General features: G+C 44.1%; 2 protein-coding genes and 1 long non-coding RNA gene across 3 annotated transcripts; 1 reads left to right on the forward strand and 2 right to left on the reverse strand.

Annotated features, from left to right (window-relative positions):
• Positions 1-669: 669 nt before the first annotated feature.
• Positions 670-6,149, reverse strand: CZIB (CXXC motif containing zinc binding protein). The gene is made up of 8 exons (XM_055401335.2): positions 6,014-6,149; positions 5,721-5,804; positions 4,675-4,731; positions 4,235-4,316; positions 3,996-4,027; positions 2,634-2,711; positions 1,881-1,946; positions 670-930 (listed from the first exon to the last, which is right to left on the reverse strand). Exons 1-8 carry the CDS (start codon positions 6,017-6,019, stop codon positions 853-855), a joined length of 483 nt encoding a protein of 160 aa, XP_055257310.2. The 5' UTR covers positions 6,020-6,149; the 3' UTR covers positions 670-852.
• Positions 6,091-8,724, forward strand: LOC148778020 (uncharacterized). The gene is made up of 2 exons (XR_016037179.1): positions 6,091-6,230; positions 6,605-8,724. It is a non-coding gene; the product is annotated as an uncharacterized LOC148778020 (long non-coding RNA).
• A 126-nt stretch (positions 8,725-8,850) lies between these two features.
• On the reverse strand, positions 8,851-21,059 carry MAGOH (mago homolog, exon junction complex subunit). The gene is made up of 5 exons (XM_055401336.2): positions 20,870-21,059; positions 17,711-17,769; positions 12,647-12,757; positions 10,540-10,622; positions 8,851-9,180 (listed from the first exon to the last, which is right to left on the reverse strand). Exons 1-5 carry the CDS (start codon positions 20,955-20,957, stop codon positions 9,081-9,083), a joined length of 441 nt encoding a protein of 146 aa, XP_055257311.1. The 5' UTR covers positions 20,958-21,059; the 3' UTR covers positions 8,851-9,080.
• Positions 21,060-21,738: the final 679 nt, after the last annotated feature.

Raw genomic sequence — 21,738 nt, forward strand, 5'->3', positions numbered from 1 at the left:
GCTTGCCCTAATGACCTAAACGCACTGAACCACTCTGTCCACCATGGAGAGGATGGATCTTCAGGCTCAAGGAAGCGGGCCCATGAGACAAGAGGCCATGATTGCTGTCTTCACACCTCCACATGGCTGTTCAGGGGTAGAAGAACACAGAAGTGTGACCACAAAGGGGACAGACCAGGAACATGAGCTACAGGAAGCTGAGAGGCTGACTCAGTACAGGGAAGAACCTTCATAGGGATTCCCCTGGTGGGAGGGGGCTGCCCCATCATAGCAAGTGAGCAAAGACCCAATGGCCAGCTGGCAGGGACTAGAGAGGGTTCAAGCTGGGACAGAACTACTGACCTCCAAAGTCCCTTTGAACCCTGGAACATGCAGCGACACCAGCTAACAGAAATGCCTGGGTTTACCTGAGGGTCAAGCTGGTCAATGTGATGTTTTGGGTCAGGACTGCTGGGTTCGGCATCATTCCACAGGCTCAGCTGCCCTCTGTACCAACGACTTCATGCCTTTGGTCCCCTGGCTCGGCCTGCACAATCCCCAAGTGGTTGAGAGCCCTTGGGAAGTCTGTGCTCCTGTTCCTCTAGCTGGTTCAGGAAAGTGCCAAGAGGCCATCAGAGCCCTCCAACATGGAGAGGGGTGGAAGAAGTGGAGTAACCATTCACCCAGCAGTGTAGCACAAATGGGGACTTTATTGGCGGGGCTCGGGAAGCTGGGGCAGAGCCGAACATGCAGGCTGTGAGGGCCTGGACAAATGCCAGGAGATGAGGGATGAGGGGACCTGCCTCTGTGCTCTGCTGCTTGGGGCACGTTGTCCCTTTTCAGTTCTTAAGAGGCAAGTGTACAGAAGAGAGTTCAGCATTTCACAAACTGGTGGGCGACCTCATAGATTCCCACAGACTCCTGAGCCTTTTCGTCATAGTCAGTCCAGTCCTGTGGGGAAAAAGGGCAGTGTTAGCCTCACGAGGCAGCCTGGGACAGCATGGAGAGAAGAGAACTGGGACTTAAAGGCACAGCTCAGGCTCTAACTCAGACTTCAGGAACATGTCTGACCCAGGACACAGAAAGACTGCTCAGGTCTGAATTCCTGCTCCTCTAGCTTTGTGATTTTTTTTCAAGTCCCTAGCTTTACCTGAGTCTCTGTTCTCTGTTTTAAAAAAGGGAACAAAAGATTTTATGTTGAACGTTGAAAGAAATGAGTTAACACATGTACAAGTACTTGGCATGGTGACAGGCACATATGAGAGCTCACTAATCCAGTTACTGTTATTAGGTGCTAAGCAGATTGAATTTTTTGCCCTTCCTTCTGCTGCGGCCTGACCACAAGTCTTCCTCATCTGCAAGGCAGTAACCTGTCCAGTGGTCCAGTTGCCTCTTGGTATTCACAGTAGTTAATGTTCTATAAAGTCCCCGCAAGTACTGAATTAGTGAATATTGAACCACTGCTCCCAGGGGAAATACAGGTTAGGTTCCTGGGAGCATCTGATCACAATATTTTCTTCAACCAATCAATGCATAACCTTGTTTCATGTATGTTTCTGTTTAAAAACACCTTATCTAAATAATATATATGTGTGTGTGTGTGTGTATGTATGTATATAGTTGATTCATTAAGACTGGACTCATGGCCAACAGCACTGTATCTCACACCTAAACAAAGCTTATCTAAGATGTATTTTCTCCAGAAGGCACATCCCAGCCTTCCTGCATGTGATCACTAGGTGGCGCTTTAGCACTACACGGAGGGTTATCGTAAAAACCAGAATCATCAACAAAAAGCACAAAAGCGTGGAGCCAGCATCTCGCTGAAAAGCCTTGTTCACCAAAAGGATAATTCCCACAAGCTGCTGTACAGCTTCCCACCAGGCCCCCAAGTCCCGTACCTTCTCCTGTAGATTAATGTCACTGAAGACTGTCCCTGATTCCACACCCTCGGCAGCAAACCCGGCCTGCAGGTGACAGGAAGGCAGCAGTTAATTGTGGCAGAAGACACCAGTGTGGCAGGTGGGCCTGGCCAGGGAGCTCGCCCATCTCACAACCCTCTGGCACAGGACACAGACGAAATACTGAGATCCCAGGGCCTAGAAGCTGCCCTGGGACTAAGAGTGGTTCCCTGGCCTAGAAGGCAGGAGGTGTAGGGTACACCCTTCCATCACCCCTGGTTTTCTGAAAGACCCCAGGCATGTCACTTCCCTCTCTGGACCTCAGTTTTCTTACTTATGAAAGGGGATAACAATATCTCTTTTGCCTACCTCAAAGGGTTGTCAGGTGAAAATGCTACACAAATCTAGTGCCATGGGCACTGGCTCTGGAGTTGGATAGATGTGGGTTCAAATTACTGCTCCAGTGTTTACTAACTGCTTGCCCTGAGCAAGTCACAAAATCTCTGAAGTTCTTTCCTCATCCGAAAAACTGGATGAATAAACCTCACAAGGTTACTGTGAGGATTAAGTGACCTAACATTAAAAGTAACAAGTTTGGTGTCCAACATATATGAGCTGTTTAAGAGGTAACAATGATTATTCTTAGGAAGGAGAATCCCGACTCCATGGTCTCTGCAGGAAGCACAGTTCTGCTGTCACTTCCCTCAGTATACACCGTCCCCAAATATACAGGTTCCCTGGGAAGACAGGTACCTGGGGCTGGAAATCCACTGGTTCAAGTCCTCGACACTCAAACTCTACTATCGTCTTGAACTTCTCGTTGTCTTCAGCCTGTGAAGGAAGTGTGTTGAGGAAGCAGGCCCAACGGGGCCCAGGATGATCCCATGGCCCCTGAGAGCCCAGAATGGGCCTCAGGAGCTAATCATCTCTCTCTGGAAGAAGGCCACCTTGGCACTGGCTCACCAGGAGATCTTTCTGAATGTGGACTCTCAGGTTGGGGCGCCTGGATGTGAGCTTACACACAGTTCTGCTTCTCTTCCTTTCTGGGCCTAAGATTGTCAGATGGAGCTGGGGAACCCGCTACAGCTTTATCGTGAGACTCTGAACTAGGGGTAAAGTGTCCAGCATAGGACCTGACACTATGGTCAATAAATGGTAGATAAAATTATCAAAGTAAAAACAATGAGAAGAATATTGAAGTATAATGTTTCCAGATCATCCAAAAGGCCTCGGTGCACTCAGCTATGGCCTTTTGGTAACCATCTGCCATGCTGTCAAGGCGGGGGCTGACTTAAGACCTTTGAAGTGGGATATGCATGTGGAGGATGCTCACTGAGTGGAGTGGTGTAACCAAAAGTTGTGCCTACCTGACCCTGGGGTCCATACGCCCTAGGGACTACACCTGCACGTTCATCCTCATTCGCTCACTGTAGAAACACTTCCTGCACGCCAACCAAGTGCCTGTCCTTGGTGTAGTTTTGTTTCCTGGTCTGTCTCTTTCTCTAGATTATGATTTACTTGAGGGCAAGTCCTTATGTGATTTTTTAACTTCAGGACAAAGCTGAGAGTTTGGCATAAGGCAGGCATTTTTCAAAAACGCCAAATGAGGGATGGATAAAGACAAGTAATTGCCCTTCTTTAAATACACAGAGCCAAAGCATACATTCCCTCCCTCACTGCTGGACTAATACGCTACGCAGTAACATAAATAAATGTCTAATAAGATTAGATAGCAAGGATGGATGCACCATTCAAAGGACCATCCCACCCATGGATGCAGAGAAGGCTCATTAGTCCTCTAAGATATAGACAAGGCAAGTGTTCCCAGTGCTGGAAACTGAGTGGCCAGGTTGGGTCAGAGGTCGCGTAAGCTCCCACAGCCCAACACTTTTAAGAAAGCACTACAATAGTCTGGTTATGAGTCTTTTTCCTACCAAGCATTCAGTCTGTCAGGTGAATAAAGGATGACACAATGAATGAATGAATGAGTTAGCATGTGCAGTCAGTCAGTCCCATAGCTCATCACCCTGGTGCAGATATAACTAGAACACAAGCCTCCTAGTTCCCAGCTTCAATCTAATCCCACCATGCCTGCCACTGCAGCAGGAAACTTACATTGTAAGATTTGATGGTGCTGCTCAAAATCTCTGAAATGTAAAAGAGAAGACAAAGTTGATTTGAGTCCACATCTTGGCCCTACCAGGTACCCAGATGGGGCTCTGTGCAAGAGTCTACTGTAGAGGCTTGGGTACCTCAGGCCTGGGTCCACCCACAGGTAACATGAGCATGCTTTCAGTCTGGTACCAGAAAGCTGTGGGCCAGCCTGGCAGAGGCAGTATCCATGGCCTACCTACCAATGGAGTTTTCCCTCGAACACAGCTTGCACTTCTGGACCATGGAGGCACTGCTACGGCCTCCCTTCAGTGCCACACTGTCCTGGCAAGCAGGAAACAGAACCTCTAGTCACATATCAGTCAGATGTGAGGGTCCTCAGGAGACCCAATCCTACCACTTATTATCCAGTTAAAGAGACGAAGACCCAGACAGGGTGAGGAACTTGCTAGGACAAGAATCCTGGGGAGGCTTCTTGAGACTGAGAAAAGGACTACCCCTTGATTTTGAACTCTTGCCTCACATCCCAGAGCCTATTGTTCCCAGTGTTGATCACACCAATGCCTGCCCTCACAAACCACAGAAAGTGGGGTCCAAAGGCCAGAGAGCTTAGGGCCACAGGCCCCTACCCAGAGACCTGTGTGTGTTTGCGTGTGGATACAGTGGTGGGGGGAGCAGTTACCATCAGCCGAATGTACTGCCACTTCTCTGAAATCTCACCACAGTTGCCACATTTCATCTTGAGGGGAGAGAAAAAGAGTATTAGTAAAGTAGTTGGCTCAGCTGGGCAGATGCTGAGGGAAGGGCAAGAACGGGGTGAGGTGGGCAGGCTCATCATCTTATCAGCCATTTAAGGACACAACCAGACTAATCTCTGGGCAAAGTATTTCTCATGTTGACTGGCCCGTCTTCCTCTAAGAAGTGCTCAGTCTGGCTACGGATTTAAGGCTCATGTGGTACACAACACCCACTGAGTTAGGAGCTTCCTCTGTGTTCTCACAGGCCCTGGAGGTTGCTGGTAGAAGTACTTATCACTCTGCTGCTACTCTATTTCTTTGTCTCCTTTAAATGCTGTTTTTTGAAGCTAGAGACCATCAATTCCTCAAGTAAGACCTGGCACTCAGGCTTCAAGAAATTTGAAAATAAAGGGGGTCAGAAGGCTTCCTGAAAAAGGGATTTTTCCAGGTACTGAAGGGTACTGGGATTTAGACAAGAAGAAAAACAGATAAGAAGCTTCGGAAAGTGGGAAAGAGAAGGGCCTCAACCGCTCAAATAAGGCGAGGACCGTGGACCATGCCACTAGGGTACCAGATTTACAGATATGGGTTGGGGAAGTAAGGGCGGAGCCCCGCGCAGAAGTAAAACCTAATCAAGAAAAGAGGTGAAATTATTCTTACTAAATAATCACAGGATCCCTGCAAGTAGTCTTTCACTTAGGGTCCGTTTACGTACCGTGAAACATTTAACGGAGCGAAAAATTACAAATGGAATTTCAAGACACTGCTAATTGAGAATTAATCAATAAACTCTTAAAAAGAAAACATAAAATTCTACCCAGAAGAAAAGAGAACATGTAATAAGCATTTCTCATCTTGCCCGAGAAAAAGCTCCTGTTCGCCACTGAGATCAGGATGGGAAAGCTTTACGCGAGCCGGGCCCTGGCGCCCCCACCGGAGCCCGGAAATGCCTGCAGCCTAGACGTCTGGAGCCCCGCCCCTCCAGCCTCACCTTCAGGTACCACCGGAAGTCTTCGCCCACCGGCCGGAGGTTGGTGACGTTCTCCAGCGTGGCTCTGAGCTGCAGCGCGATTTTCTGAGCGAAGGAGCGCCAGGGCGACTGCGTCAACAGCGCCTGCGCAGCGCCTGCCCCGCCCCTCTCCTCCCTTCCCGCCACGAGCTTTGCCTCCCGGCTCCTTCTCAGCACGAGCCCACTCTCCTCAGTCCCTCGCGGCGCGATCTCCTGCCTCCTAGGTTCTCGCCACCTCCCCGCTCCTGCCCTGCCGGCGGCTCGCTTCCACTTACCCCCATGGCGGCCCGACCCACCCAGCGCTTGCTGCGGCCACTGCTCTGCGGCTCGTCGTAAACGGCGGGCGCTGCCTGCGCACCCTCGGTGCGGCTCTGGGCGGGGCCTGGAGGCGGGTGTTCGCGGGCCGCTGCTTTCCCAGAGCACTTGGTGTTCTAGGAAAAGCCTTCTTGTGGACGTAGTCTGAGACCCGCGGAAGGCTCCCTCCAGCGATCGGTAATTAGATATTTACTGAACGGCAAGTTAGTTTGAGGGACGTCGCACCAAACAAGACAGTTCTGCCCGAAACCTCTGCCGGGTCCTCACTGTTCTGCCTTCTTTCTCCCAACCTCGCCCTGGCTCCCTGACTGCCCGCCGAGGCATCTTAGATCACGTCAGTTCACGCTGCCCAGGGCCGGCTTCGCAGATTTGGGAGACGGTGCCCTTCTTTAAACGGCGCGTACCTCTTTACCCTGGGACCTTTCTGAGGGCTGTCTCGTGTGCATGTCCTTCTGGTGGTCCCCAAGACTGGGCACTCCCCTTCAGCTTACTCTTCTCTGGGTTCCCGGTTTGCTCTAGCATACGTTCACTCAACCTGTGTTTTTGTCCAGGGCTCGTCTGAGACCATACGGGAGCTGTAAGCATTACAAAGAACAGCCTGTTTGAGGCTTTTTATAGCCTCCTGACGTCTATATTATTTAAAATTTGGAGCGACTCTTCAGGATGTCTCCTTTGCCACAAACTTACCTAGTTGCCGCCATGCTTTTGAACTGTGGTGTTGGAGAAGACTCTTGAGAGTCCCTTGTATCGCAAGGAGATCCAACCAGTCCATTCTAAGGGAGATCGATCCTGGGTGTTCATTGGAAGGACTGATGCTAAAGCTGAAACTGCAATACTTTGACCACCTCATGCGACGAGTTGACTCACTAGAAAGGACTCTGATGCTGGGAAGGGTTGGGGGCGGGAGGAGAAAGGGGCGACCGAGAATGAGATGGCTGGATGGCATCACCGACTCTGTGGACATGAGTTTGAGTGAACTCCGGGAGTTGGTGATGGACAGGGAGGCCTGGCGTGCTGTGATTCATGGGGTCGCGAAGAGTCGGACACTACTGAGCGACTGAACTGAACTGAACCCTTCAATAGCAGAGGGTGCACTGCAGACAGGAACCCCGACGTCTCAGGTCCCAAATCGGCAGCTAACTTGCTGCCCTTTTTCCATTTTTTTTTTTGCCCTGTGATCTTTGGAAGAGGCAAAGTGGGGTGTGTGTGCGTGTGTGTTATGTTTGGGACCCTGTGATCTGTGTGTGTGTTCGGGACCCTGTGATCTGTGTGTGTGTTCGGGACCCTGTGATGTGTGTGTGTGTGTTTGGGACCCTGTGATATTTTTTCTCCGTCATTTATTTTTGGCTGTGCTGGGACTTCATTGCTGCACATGGCCTTTCTCCAGTTGCAGCAAATGGGGGGTAATCCCTAGGACTCGTGGGCTTCAGTAGTTGTTGGCACATGCACTTAGTTGCTCCCAACATGTGGAAATCTTCCCAGACCAGAGATTTAACTCATGTACCCTGCGGTGCCAGGTGCTGGACCACCAGGGAAGTACTGGGACCCTGTGATCTTTGAAGGAGGCAAAGTAGGGGTATGGGGGGAGGTGTGCGAAGGAGGCAAAGTAGGGTGTGTGTGTGTGAAGGAGGCAGAGTAGGGTGTGTGTGTGATCTTTGACGAAGTCAAAGTAGGGCATGTGGGTGTGTGTTGGGGAAACACTTGCCCAGGAGTATTTGGGACCTGTCCCAAGTTGGCCACTCTTGAGGGATGTTGAACTTGGCTTTATCACCTCCCCTCAGTCAAATGAGATTTAGCAAGACTGTGCCCACTATCAGTTCAGTCAGGAGTTTGCCTAAGGAAGCCATGCAACCTAGCATGAAAAATTTCCTGCAGATCTACCTGCTGAATAAATCCCCACACTATCTATACCAACTAGGTCGCTTCTTAAAAGGCTGCTAGAATTCTGACTTTAAAATGAATTATTGGAAACTTTTTCTGAGACTAGCCACTTTATCCTTCATAATGTATTAAACCAAGTATACTTCCCCATAGTGAAATAGTTTCAGATATATCTATAAAGGTGATTTTAAAAACCTCCGTCTTCCCTGGTGGCTCAGTGGTAAAGAATCCACCTGCCAATGCAGGAGACATGGGTTTGAACCCTGGTCCGGGGATCCAACATGCTGCAGAGCAACTAAGCCCATGCACCACAACTATTGAGCCTGTGCTCTAGAACCCAGAATCACAACTACTGAGCCCATGTGCCACAACTACTAAGCCTGTGCCCTACAGTTCGTTCTCCACAAGAAAAACCACCACAATAAGCCCCAGCAATACAAGAGTAACCCCTGCTCTCCACAACTAGAGAAAAGCCCAAGCAGCAACAAAGACTAGCACAGCCAAAACTAAAAATAAGTAAAAAAAACAAAAAACCCTCCAACCTTTACCTCAGTAAAGCTAGGTGAAAAAACCCAAAATATCAACCATACCATTTTACTCCCTAAAAAAAAATAGTATTTAATTAATACCATATATCTAGTGTTTAAATTTTCTTCCTCATGGCAATTTTATATTTCCTGAATCATGATCCAAACAGGGTTCAGACATTGTATTGATTATGTGATTATGTCTCTCAAATCTTTAACATTCCCACTCCATCTCCATTTATGTTTGCAGCTTTTTTTTTTTTTAAGAAATCAGATCACATACCCTGGAGTTTCCTCTGGTTATTGATTGGATTTCTACTGTTATTTTTTATGTTTCTCTAATCCTTTACTTCCTATAAACTGGTAATTATATGTACAGAGTTGATTAGATTTTTGGCAGTACTTCACATAAGCAGCTAGTGTTAAAAAGTAATTTGAGACGAGTTCACATGTTCAAGTCTTTATAAAATAAAAAAAATTGCATTTTGTTATGTATTTATTAAAGACAATCACTTATAGTTTATAAAAAAAATATTGCCCTGATATACACAAAAATGTCTAGATAATGGTAATTAAAAGCAGCACTCCCACCCCCCTTGTGTCCACACCAATGTTCCATCTAGATTGGCTTAATCTTGAAGTGTAATCCAATAAGACTGAAGACCAAACACTTAAGGTCCTGGACAAGATAATAAAATACTCGTAAGCCTTCTGGATCCCTGTAATGCAAGAGGAAAAAAAAGGTTTAAAAAGCTGAAAAAACTCAGCAAAAAATACCATTTAATAACCCAGATTATTTATGTACCAGGATATTCCTCATAAGAGGTATTTACAGAATTAAAACTTTGAAAACAACCAAATGTCCAAAAAGAAGAAAAAGTCTATATACATTAAAATGGAATATTTAGAAGTAATTTATTATTCTATTTATCTTGCTAACTTCTTAAACTGGCTGTATACTTGTATACGCATTGCTTTTCCTTTTTATGTAAAGTCTATTACATTTAAGGCCTCAGTGGATAGTTTTCCATATCCCGTAGGTATTAAGACTTTGTATTTTTGTTATCTTTCTGTAATATTGTTTTTAAATGCCATGTACTCAGTGAGTGATATGGGCACATTGTAAATTTCAGTTTTCTAATAAAATTTACAAAAAAATAAATAAAATGTTAAGGTTTTTTTTTTTAAGACGGAAATGCTTATATTAAGTAGAAAAAAATCATGATTAAAGTAACAGACTGTTGATCTCAATCCATTTTTTGTGCTTTAAAAGACTGTATTTTTTAACCACAGGAAAAAGAAATATTTTAAGATTAATGGTTAGCAACTGATAATTTTATGGGTGACTTTCACCTTTCTACATTTCTGTATTTCCTATATTTTCTACAGTAAGTACGTATTACTTTCAGAATTAGGAAAACTTCCTTTTTAAGAGGTAGTACTAAGCAGAACCAAGAGACTCACTCAACCTTACTACAGCATAACTGGGTAAGAACAAGGAGACTGTTCATAGGAAGACAACTATGCCCAACATGTACTAAAAGTGAACTATAATCCCAAATCCTCAAAGCACAAGAGCCAAAGAGGCTGCCAAATTCTAATGATTCTGTGTGGCATACAGATTCATGTCTCAATAATTTACCCTGACAAAAACGAATTTTTAAATTTATATTCTAAATGATTTCAAGTTTCACTGAAGTCAGGCTTTAAGATGTGCAATCTGAATAACCAACACTGAGGAAGGTATCCAGATTCACTGATTTCACAGGTTATTTCCAGCAGTTGTTTTTTTGTGTTTTGGCCAGATTCTTACCCACTTTGGCTGCTCCTATGGCATTACTCTGTGGGTGTATTGCTGAGAAGCGCTTACTGATGATGATTGACTAAAACACCAAAAGCAAACGGAGCAAGCCCTTGAAGATAATCTGGGAGTCTCTCTATTGAGGGGGACAAAGCTGGCCAATTCTTAGATTTGTACCAGATTATTATCTTACCATACAGTCTCAATTTGATTATGGGTTTCATATCAACGTGCTCGAAAACAGACATATCTGGGTGTAAGGATCATGTGTACTTACTTGGATTGATTGACATCAATAAGGGAACCAATTTTTGATGTTGTGAAAGAAATGTGTTCGTCTCCAATGACAATTTCAAGTTCCTAGAAACAATGAAAGAAATATCAATCTGAATTGGTATTTCATCACACAGGAGAAGGGTTCATCATCTTCCAAATCACATGAACTCTAATACAGATGGCCACATTACCAAGACCAACCTGAGCCCTAGACTGCACTGGGTACTACAAACAAAGAGATAAATGGTACGACATAAATACTAGTTTCATGCTTGAGTAGCTTATAATCTTAGTTGTGTCTGTGAGGCTCCACATTTGGAAGAATTTACATTGTGTTCCATACAGGAGTTTTCACTGTTAACAATGTGGAGTAATGTGTATAAATCTGTTTTACAAATACCAAGAATCTAACTTTTAGGGGCAACATGGGACAAGGAAAGGAATTCCAGACCTTGATTTAATCCCAGCTTTCTCACTTACTAGTTATATGCCCTTGGGCCTGAATTTCTAAAGAACAGAACAAATACCACAATCTTAAAAAAAAAAAATCTAATGGGCAAGGGAATGGGGGGGGCGGTCTATGGGACAGATGAGCAAAACCAAAGATTTCTGCCCTTGTGGAACTTATAACCAATTGAGTTCTACTTTTCTTTTTAAAAAATATTTATTTAATTAATTAATTTGGCTATGCTGGTCTTCATGCAGGATCTTTCGTTGAGGCATGTGGGATCTAGTTCCCTGAGCAGAGACCACACCCCGGGCCCCCTGAATTGGGAGCATGGAGTGTTAGCCACTGGACCACAGGGAAAGCCCCGAGTTCTACTTCTTAACATTCAGACTTGAAATGTTAATATTTTGTTGATTTGTCAGATTTCTTTTTCAAGAAATATTACAGTTTAGACCCACCTCCCACTCTATTCTTCCTGCATGCCCAGAAGTTGGAATGTATTCTTTCCTCTCATGGTTTTAGATTAGATAGTATGTCTTTAAAATTTTACATAAATGATCATACTACATGTATCTTTTTGGTCAACAAAGGTGGTTCCAGTTGGTTTGTTAATTTATTTTGGTTTTTGTTTGTTTTCAACAACGTTTTTATATGTAGATCAAGTTCATTATTTTCAGATGCTTTAGAATATTCATCATCATGCATAAGAAAAACCAAACAAGACAATTTCAGACAATGATAAATGCTATGAAGACAAAAACTAGATCTTATTTAAGTGATTAAAAAAAAAGGCATTTTAGATTAGATAGGCTCTTAAGACATCACTGAAGAAGTGACATTTGAAGACCTCAATAATAAAGACAGTCTCAGATAGAATGTCCCAGGCAATATGTAGCAGATGCAAAGGTTCTAAACTAAGAAGCACCTAGGTGAATCTGAGTAACAGAAATATGACCAATGAGGTTTAAACCCAGTGAGAGATGGTGAAGATGGTAGAAGGTAAGCTGGGAGTTTGGATTTTATTTTAAATGCGGTGGGAAGCCAGAGTTTAAAATCAGTGGACTATATAAACAAATTTACATTTTAAAAGATTACTGTCACTTCAGGAAAGAAAAAATAGGCTGTACAGGACAAAAGAAGAGACAACGAAATCAATTAGAAGTTGGCAGGCAGCATTAAAGTAGAAAGAAGAATCTTTCCTATTAATTTGGTCAAATATGACTGGCTTTTATTTTTTAATTACCACAATGTTTTCAGAAAAAATATCTAAGCCAGAAATTTAAACAGGTAGACTTAGTTGCTGGCATGAATTTCCAGTACATTGTTGACATGACTATGTGTTATTTATCTTGCTATCTTCACAATGTTTTGTCCATAGTGGTTACTCAGTAAGAAACAAGGGTAGCAAATACTCTCAAGAAGTGGGAGGTGGACCAGAAGAAGTTCAGGGCTGGGCTCCAGGTGGTCAGCAGCTCCACCTGCTGTCCCTGGTCCTCCGTGTGGGCTGCGGGCTGCCTTAGACCGAGGTGCTGGTAACCTGCTCGGTAGAGGGCTCCAGAACACACACACATACTGAGTACATTCAGTGTCATATGCAGAGCAGGAAGCTTTATCTTATTTGTAAGACTTCTGCACTGTGGGTAGTTGCTGAAACACTCACCTGCCGGCCCACTCGGTCAGGAGGAGGCCACAATGCATCATCCTCTTTGGTAATTTCACTGTCATCAATTATTCTCTTCAGTTCCTCCATCACACTTTTATGTACATAAGCCTGAAAGCAAGTTAAAAAACAGAATTTAAATTGTATCTCTAAGCAGCATTCTGACTCAGACAGCGATGAAAGATTAAAAAAAAAAAAAGACTGATGAAAATTTATTTCTGGCACCTCTGTAAATGTGAAGACATTCCAGCTTGACTTCAGCATGCTAAGAGGATGGAAGGGTCAGAAGTGTCCAATGACTACACCTCAATCCCACATCTAGTTGTTTCTGTTTCTTGGTACATCCTGTTCATATGGATCTACTCCTTGCCTACCTGCACACCTGAGCCCCAAAGAAAGATCTGTGAGTAACTCAGGTTATTTTAAACTAAGTGACATGCTTCTGAAGAGCAGACACATGTCTTTTACATTTTACGTATTACTATACTATACATAGGAACCTGGAATGTTAGGTCCATGAATCAAGGCAAATTGGAAGTGGTCAAACAGGAGATGGCAAGACTGAACATAGACATTCTAGGAATCAGTGAATTAAAATGGACTGGAATGGGTGAATTTAACTCAGATGACCATTATATCTACTACTGTGGGCAGGAATCCCTTAGAAGAAATGGAGTAGCCATCATGGTCAACAAAAGAGTCCGAAATGCAGTACTTGGATGCAATCTTAAAAATGACAGAATGATTTCTGTTCGTTTCCAAGGCAAACCATTCAGTATTACAGTAATCCAGGCCTATGCCCCAACCAGTAACGCTGAAGAAGCTGAAGTTGAACGGTTCTATGAAGACCTACAAGACCTTTTAGAACTAACACCCAAAAAAGATGTCCTTTTCATTATAGGAGACTGGAACGCAAAAGTAGGTCAAGAAACACCTGGAGTAACAGGCAAATTTGGCCTTTAAGCACAGAATGAAGCAGGGCAAAGGCTAGTAAGAGTTTTGCCAAGAGAATGCACTGGTCATAGCAAACACCCTCTTCCAACAACACAAGGGAAGACTCTACACATGGACATCACCAGATGGTCAACACCGAAATCAGATTGATTATATTCTTTGCAGCCAAAGATGGAGAAGCTGTATACAGTTAGCAAAAACAAGACCAGGAGCTGACTGTGGCTCCGATCATGAACTCCTTATTGCCAAATTTAGACTTAAATTGAAGAAAGTAGGGAAAACCACTAGACCATTCAGATATGACCTAAATCAAATCCCTTATGATTATACAGTGGAAGTGAGAAATAGATTTAAGGGTCTAGATTTGATAGAGTGCCTGATGAACTCTGGACAGAGGTTTGTGACACTGTACAGGAGACAGGGACCAAGACCATCCCCATGGAAAAGAAATGCAAAAAAGCAAAATGGCTGTCTGAGGAGGCCTTACAAATAGCTGTGAAAAGAAGAGAAGCGAAAAGCAAAGGAGAAAAGCAAAGATATAAGCATCTGAATGCAGAGTTCCAAAGAATAGCAAGGAGAAATAAGAAAGCCTTCCTCAGTGATCAATGCAAGGAAATAGAGCAAAACAACAGAATAGGAAAAACAAGAGACCTCTTCAAGAAAATTAGAGATTCCAAGGGAACATTTCATGCAAAGATGGGCTCGATAAAGGACAGAAATGGTATGGACCTAACAGAAGCAGAAGATATTAAGAAGAGGTGGCAAGAATACACAGAACTGTACAAAAAAGATCTTCACCACCAAGATAGTCACGATAACGTGATCACTGACCTAGAGCCAGACATCTTGGAATGTGAAGTCAAGTGGGCCTTAGAAAGCATCACTACGAACAAAGCTAGTGGAGGTGATAGAATTCCAGTTGAGCTATTTCAAGTCTTGAAAGATGATGCTGTGAAAGTGCTGCACTCAATATGCCAGCAGATTTGGAAAACTCAGCAGTGGCCATAAGACTAGAAGAGGTCAGTCTTCATTCCAATCCCAAAGAAAGGCAATGCCAAAGAATGCTCAAACTACCGCACAATTGCACTCATCTCACACGCTAGTAAAGTCATGCTCAAAATTCTCCAAGCCAGGCTTCAGCAATATGTGAACCGTCAACTCCCAGATGTTCAAGCAGGTTTTAGAAAAGGCAGAGGCACCAGAGATCAAATTGCCAACATCCGCTGGATCATGGAGAAAGCAAGAGAGTTCCACAAAAACATCTATTTCTGCTTCATTGACTATGCCAAAGTCTTTGACTGTGTGGATCACAATAAACTGTGGAACATTCTGAAAGAGATGGGAATCCCAGACCACCTGACCTGCCTCTTGAGAAACCTGTATGCAGGTCAGGAAGCAACAGTTAGAAGTGGACATGGAACAACAGACTGGTTCCAAATAGGAAAAGGAGTGTGTCAAGGCTGTTTATTGTCACCTTGCTTATTTAACTTATATGCAGAGTACATCATGAGGAACGCTGGGCTGGAAGAAGCACAAGCTGGAATCAAGATTGCCGGGAGAAATATCAATAACCTCAGATATGCAGATGACACTACCCTTATGGCAGAAAGTGAAGAGGAACTCAAAAGCCTCTTGATGAAAGTGAAAGAGGAGAGTGAAAAGGTTGGCTTGAAGCTCAACATTCAGAAAACAAAGATCATGGCATCTGGTCCCATCACTTCATGGGAAATAGATGGAAAAACAGTGGAAACAGTGTCAGACTTTATTTTTTTGGGCTCCAAAATCACTGCAGATGCTGACTGCAGCCATGAAATTAAAAGATGCTTACTCCTTGGAAGGAAAGTTATGACCAACCTTGATAGTATATTAAAAAGCAGAGACGTTATTTTGCCAACAAAAGTCCGTCTAGTCAAGGCTATGGTTTTTCCCGTGGTCATGTATGGATGTGAGAGTTGGACTGTGAAGAAAGCTGATCGCCGAAGAATTGATGCTTTTGAACTGTGGTGCTGGAGAAGACTCTTGAGAGTCCCTTGTACTGCAAGGAGATCCAACCAGTCCATTCTAAAGGAGATCAATCCTGGGTGTTCATTGGAAGGAATGATGCTAAAGCTGAAACTGCAATACTTTGGCCACCTCATGCGACGAGTTGACTCACTGGAAAAGACTCTGATGCTGGGAAAGGTTGGGGGCGGGAGGAGAAGGGGACGACAGAGAATGAGATGTCTGGATGGCATCACTGACTCTGTGGACATGAGTTTGAGTGAACTCCGGGAGTTGGTGATGGACAGGGAGGCCTGGCGTGCTGTGATTCATGGGGTCACGGAGAGTCGGACATGACTGAGCGACTGAACTGAACTGAAACATTTAAAAAAAAAGTGAGGAGGCTGACATGTATGTGTAAGCATAATACCGACCGCTAATTAAATATTACAGTATGAAAATATACTATTAAGACATTTTCAGATGTGACAAAACAGTTAAAAGCAAAGAATGGCTTTAATGAAGTTCAATGTTGTGGCAGAAATCACACCATACACGGACTTCACAAAGGCAGGCAGAGGTCTAAATTCCTGCTCAGTCTCTTACTAGGAAGGATAACTCTGAACAAGCCCCATAATTAATATACAGGTCTTCAATGTCTTATCTGTAAAGGATATGTAACACCACCTATCACAGAGGCTTACAATAGGGGTTAAAATAGAACTACCGATGTAGTACCTAGTGTCATGACTAGACTCTAACATGCATTCAGTGATGTTAAGTGCTTTCCCACACTCCCTTCTGCCTACTCAAATGCAAATTAAAAGAGCTCTATTGAGTGCTAGGTACCAGGGAATGCAGATGATACCACCCTAATGGCAGAAAATGAAGAGGAACTAAAGAGCCTCTTGATGAAGGTGAAAGAGGAGAGTGAAAAATCTGGCTTAAAACTCAACATTCAAAAAACGAAGATCATGGCATCAGGTCCCCTCACTTCATGGCAAACAGATGGGGAAGAAAATGGAAACAGTGACAGATTTTTTTTTTTTGGACACCAAAATCACTACAGACAGTCACTGCAGCCATGAAGTTAAAAGACACTTGCTCCCTGGAAGAAAAGCTATGACAAATCTAGTTCAGTTCAGTCGCTCAGTAGTGTCCGACTCTCTGCGACCCCATGAATCACAGCACGCCAGGCCTCCCTGTCCATCACTAACTCCGGGAGTCTACCCAAACTCATGTCCATAGAGTCAGTGATGCCATCCATCGTCCCCTTCTCCTCCCGCCTAGACAGCATATTAAAAAGTAGAGACATCACTTTGCTGACAAAGGTACATATAAACAAAGCTATGTTTTTTTTCAGTAATTATATACGGATGAGAGAGCTGAACTATAAAGAAGGCTGAGCTCCAAAAAATTGATGCTTTTGAACTGGGTGCTGGAAACTTGAGTCCCTTGGATAGCAAGGAGATCAAACCAGTCAATCATAAAGGAAATCAGTCCTGAATATTCACTGGCAGGACTGATCCTGAAGCTGAAGTTCCAATACTTTGGCCACCTGATGCAAAGAGCCAACCCATTGGAAAAGATTCTGATGCTGGGAAAGATTGAGGGAAGGAGGAGAAGTGGGCAGCAGAGGATGAGAGAGTTAGAGGGCATCACCAACTAAATGGACATGAGTTTGAGCAAACTCTGGGAGATACTGAAGGACAGGGAAGCCTGGTGTAGGGCAGTCAATGGGGTTTCAAAGTCAGATATGACTTAGCAACTGAACAACCACCACCAAGGAATATATCAAACACTAAGTTAGTGGCGGGCATGTTTTGATTTTTCAGATGAAGCAACTGAGACTTATCAAGCTCAATCAGGAAATTTTCCCATGGTCACATGTTGGTAAAAGACTCAAGGTTCAAAACCAAGATCTGCAAGACTTCAAATGATTACTAGTTATTGACTCATCACTATTAAAGAAAAAATAAACTAAAAGATTTGAGAAAAACTTTAGAAGCCATCTACAGACACATTGATACTTTCCTATTCTTTTTCTTTCAATATTACTCCCAGAAAAGAATAAAACCAGGACACAAGGCTAAATGGTAGTGAATGAAAGGCCCTCAGAAGATTCATTACCTCTTTTCTGATCATGACATCATTTTTGTAATTGCTGTTGTTGGCATATCTCAATTTCCCTGTGAGGGACAAAAAACAAATTCAATATAAAATAAAAACATAAAGAAAGCGTCATTAGCCTACCAAGACCATCAGCTATTGCTTAAAATGTATCCTAACTTTCCCTTCAAAGTGTCTAATAGTTTTAGTATTTACACCTCTGGTGTTTAACAATACTAGTCTTTTCAGTTTTTCACTTTAGGCTTTGGTGGACCAAAAAATGTCACCTGCTTTATCAGTAAACAAAGGATGTTGCAGCCCTTAAGCCATCAGCCACTGCAGCCACACCACCTCCAGCCCCCTCCCTATGGGTGCACTCTGAGGGGATTCAGGATGTTGAAAACGAATACTGGCCCTGGACAGTTAAGGTGCATATCAAAGGAATGATTTCAATGAGCCTAGCATTTTCCCATACAAAGAAAAATGCTAACTTCATTAACTTTGAATGAAGCTGCTCAATCGTGTCCGACTCTTTGCAACCCCAGGGACTGTGGCCTGCCAGGCTCCTCCATCCATGGGATTTTCTAGGCAAGAGTACTGGAGTGGGTTGTCATTTCCTTCTCCAGGGGATCTTCCAGACCCAGGGATCGAAGCCAGGTCTCCCACATCGCAGACAGATGCTTTACCATCTCATCATTAACTTTAGATGCCTGGTATTTGATTAACAGCAACCTTTAGATGTTCTACCTGTTTTTTGTTTTTTTTTTCCCCCTCTAAAACCTCCTATATATCCTGGCTCATCCCTCACCTCTTCAGAACAGTCCCTCAAAGCTACCTGACAGCCTAACTCCCAGGCTTAAGTCCCCATTGTTTCCACTGAATAAAACAATTCTCAAACTTTAAGTTATGTATTTTTCTTCCCAGTGAACACTATTAAGTAACCTTCTAGGGAAAAATACAGCTGACAATGATTTACAATTCTTGCAAAAGGCAGTTCAGGTGTGATAAAAGAACACACTCTTTTGTGACTGGCAAATCATATCTCAGCAGAAAATAAGAGTGATTGATAACCTACCTGCACACAGAGCCCCCAGAGGCTCAAAAGAATTGTGAAAGTTTCTGAAAACTATAAAATGATTTTTACATATATTAACATATGACTGTGAAACACTGATCTATTCCTTTTCTAAACATGATAGAAAAGCTGTGGTTTTATTATTGAGCATTTTTGGTATACAAGGCCCTCTGTGACACTGTTCATCAAACAGGCTGATTTGGGTATATATAGTGAATATGAAGAAGATGAAAGGAAACAGAGGAGATAATTTTTTCCCTGTAGAAGGCACACTAGAAAGAGTCAAAATAACCGATGCCTTACTGCACTGTGTATCTGCCTCAAGTCTCTCTCCATTCAGTTCATTCTCCATAGAGTGGACAGAGTGAAACAGAAACAGATGGATCCAACCGGGTCACTCTAGTATTGACATTTTAATACTGACAACGGCTTCCCACTACCTTCTTGATAAAGTCCAAAATCCTCAATGTGGCTTCCTGCTAAGCTGAGCCCATTTTCAGCCTCACTCTTACAACAGACTCTCACATAGAGCTGAAGTTAATCAAAATACAGTTCACCCTTAAATGACGTAGGGGTTAGGGACACCCACCCTCTACAGTCAAAAATCTGAGTATAACTTGAGTCAGCCAGCCTTCTGCATCTGTGGTTTCTCAGTATCTACAGTTCCTCATCCTCAATTCAACCAACTGTGGATCAGGTAGTACCACAGTATTTATTAGTATTACTAAAAAAAAATCTGTGTATAAATGGACGTGTGTCATTCGAACCTGTGTTGTTCCAGGGTCAACTAACTGTTTTGGTTTCTGCCTGAAACATCCCATGCACCTTTTGGATTTTCAGCCTCTTTGCTGTTAATGCTGTCCAAAATGAGTTCTTAACCCATCTCTCTAACCAACTCCTACACATTACTAAAGACTCATACTCTCCATCCAGGTCACCTTATGCAGGAAGCCTTCTTTGACTCGAAGGCTAGGTTAGGGGCCTTCTTTCCACTCCCAAAGTCTTTTCTGTTTCTTTCTACAACACGTTATACACTGTCTTATCATTGTTAACAAAACTTTCTCCACAATTTGCGCTTGTCAGTTCATGCAAGGGGTCCCGAAGAGTCGGACACAACTTAGCAACTAAACTACAAGAAGTTCATCTTTGTATCTCCATTTAGTGGAAGCTTTCTGTCATCTTTCACTCCTTTTCCTTCACCATATTGGTTCCTCACCAAATCCTATTAACTGGCAAAGTCCTATTGGTTCTGCCTCCAACTGTATCCTAAATCCTTCTCTACTTTTACTATCCCTCTAGTTCTAACCAACATCCTTTTTCTCTTAACAATTGTAACCATCTCCTGTTAAGTAGTTTTCATTCTTGCCCATTCTGCACCTAATAATTACAATACTTTCTCAAGAATAGATTACACCTCTGCTTAAAACTTTCCAACTGCTTCCTGCTGCACTTAGAAAAAAAAATCCAAACTCACCAAGACTATATGGTGTGGCCCCTGCCTACCTCATTGACATCATCTCCTACTATTCTCCCCAGAGTTCACTACTCTTCAGCCACAATGGCCACCTGAAACATGCCTAGCTCATCTCTGCCTAGAATGTTCTTTTCCCGCGCTAGCTCCTTCTTTGTCAATCAGAGCTCAGCTCAAACATCGGCTCTTCAGCGAGTTCTCCAATGGGGCTATCCTCCCTAAAAGCGGCCCATCAGCAATTGTTCCATCATTTTATTTTCTGATCACTCAACACTATCTGGGATATTTTTTGTTTACGATCTCCCAGCAAAAGAATACAAGCTCCACGAGAGGGGAAGCCTGTTTATCGTTCACTCCTACATCCCAGGTTGTGGAAGTGAGACTGGCACAGATAGGCGCTCAAGAAAGGTTTGTTGAATAAAGCAATATGGTCAAAATCGTCACTAAACAGAAGCCCCGGCACACGGACTGAAAGAATCAGTGGGGAGGACAAGGATCGTTCCTTCCAAATCGGCGCCTCACAGCCCTAGGTCCCTTCCTCTAGTTCTTCGTACATTACGGATCTCCGGCCTCCCCACTCGCCCGCCCCCCAGGCCTAGTCCTCGTTCCCGGGGAGCCGGGAGGCTTCTCTCACCGTCGGGCCGGAACTCAAATTCCAGGAACTCGTGGCCGAATTTGCCTTTGTGCCCCACGTAGTAACGCAGGTAAAAGTCACTCTCCATGGCTCGCAAAACAGAGACAATACCGAACTTTTAAGAGCAAACGGCACCGCCACTAAACGCGCCCAACACTGACGTTTACAGCGGCGCGAGGAAGTGACGTTAAGAAGCGTCATCGCGCGTCGCGGAGGACGCCCCCTCTCTCCTCCCACTTCCGGAGGCGGGACCCGGCGACTTCTCCTCTCCAGGCGGAATAAAGCCCCTTTCCCCCGGAGGCGGAGTCTGTTCAGCCCCGCCCCCTCGGCCTGCGACTAGAAGAGGCTGAGGGTTGTTCGTCAGTGGCCCCTTGGGGCTTGAGGCCGAAAGCTTGAGGCCCAGGCTCCAGTTTCAATTAGGATACCCAACGGTGTGAGTCGGAATAGGCCCTTCACCGCCTCTGAACCTAGGTCGTCTCATCAGTAAAAATAGGGTTAAAGGACCCGACCTCTTGGGAGAAGGCAGCGCGGCGCGGCGCGTCTTTAACGTTGGCTCCCACTGAACTCTGCTGTTTAAAAATCAGTTCAAGAAACTTCTCAGCGACGCTTTCCCTAAATCCACAGTGGAGCTTGCTATTTTTTATTTTTTTGGCAACTAACTCTCCCGCACTTTTTCTCCATTTTATCTCCTTCTACCTCACTTTCCCCCCTTTCTGCCTCCTGCCTGACTGGTCTCTAGGCGAGGTGTTGTGAGGAGTTAAGGTTTGAATGTTTGATCTCCTACAAATCTCCTCGGACGGAGCACCTAAAAAATACTGGTTCCAAACCAATTCAGTCAAAATCTTTCACAGTGGACTTGTGTGTTAGTG

The sequence above is a fragment of the Moschus berezovskii genome, chromosome 4 (assembly GCF_049115385.1).
Source record: "Moschus berezovskii isolate FMDL1 chromosome 4, NW_MosBer_1.0, whole genome shotgun sequence".
NCBI classification, from domain to species: domain Eukaryota; kingdom Metazoa; phylum Chordata; class Mammalia; order Artiodactyla; family Moschidae; genus Moschus; species Moschus berezovskii.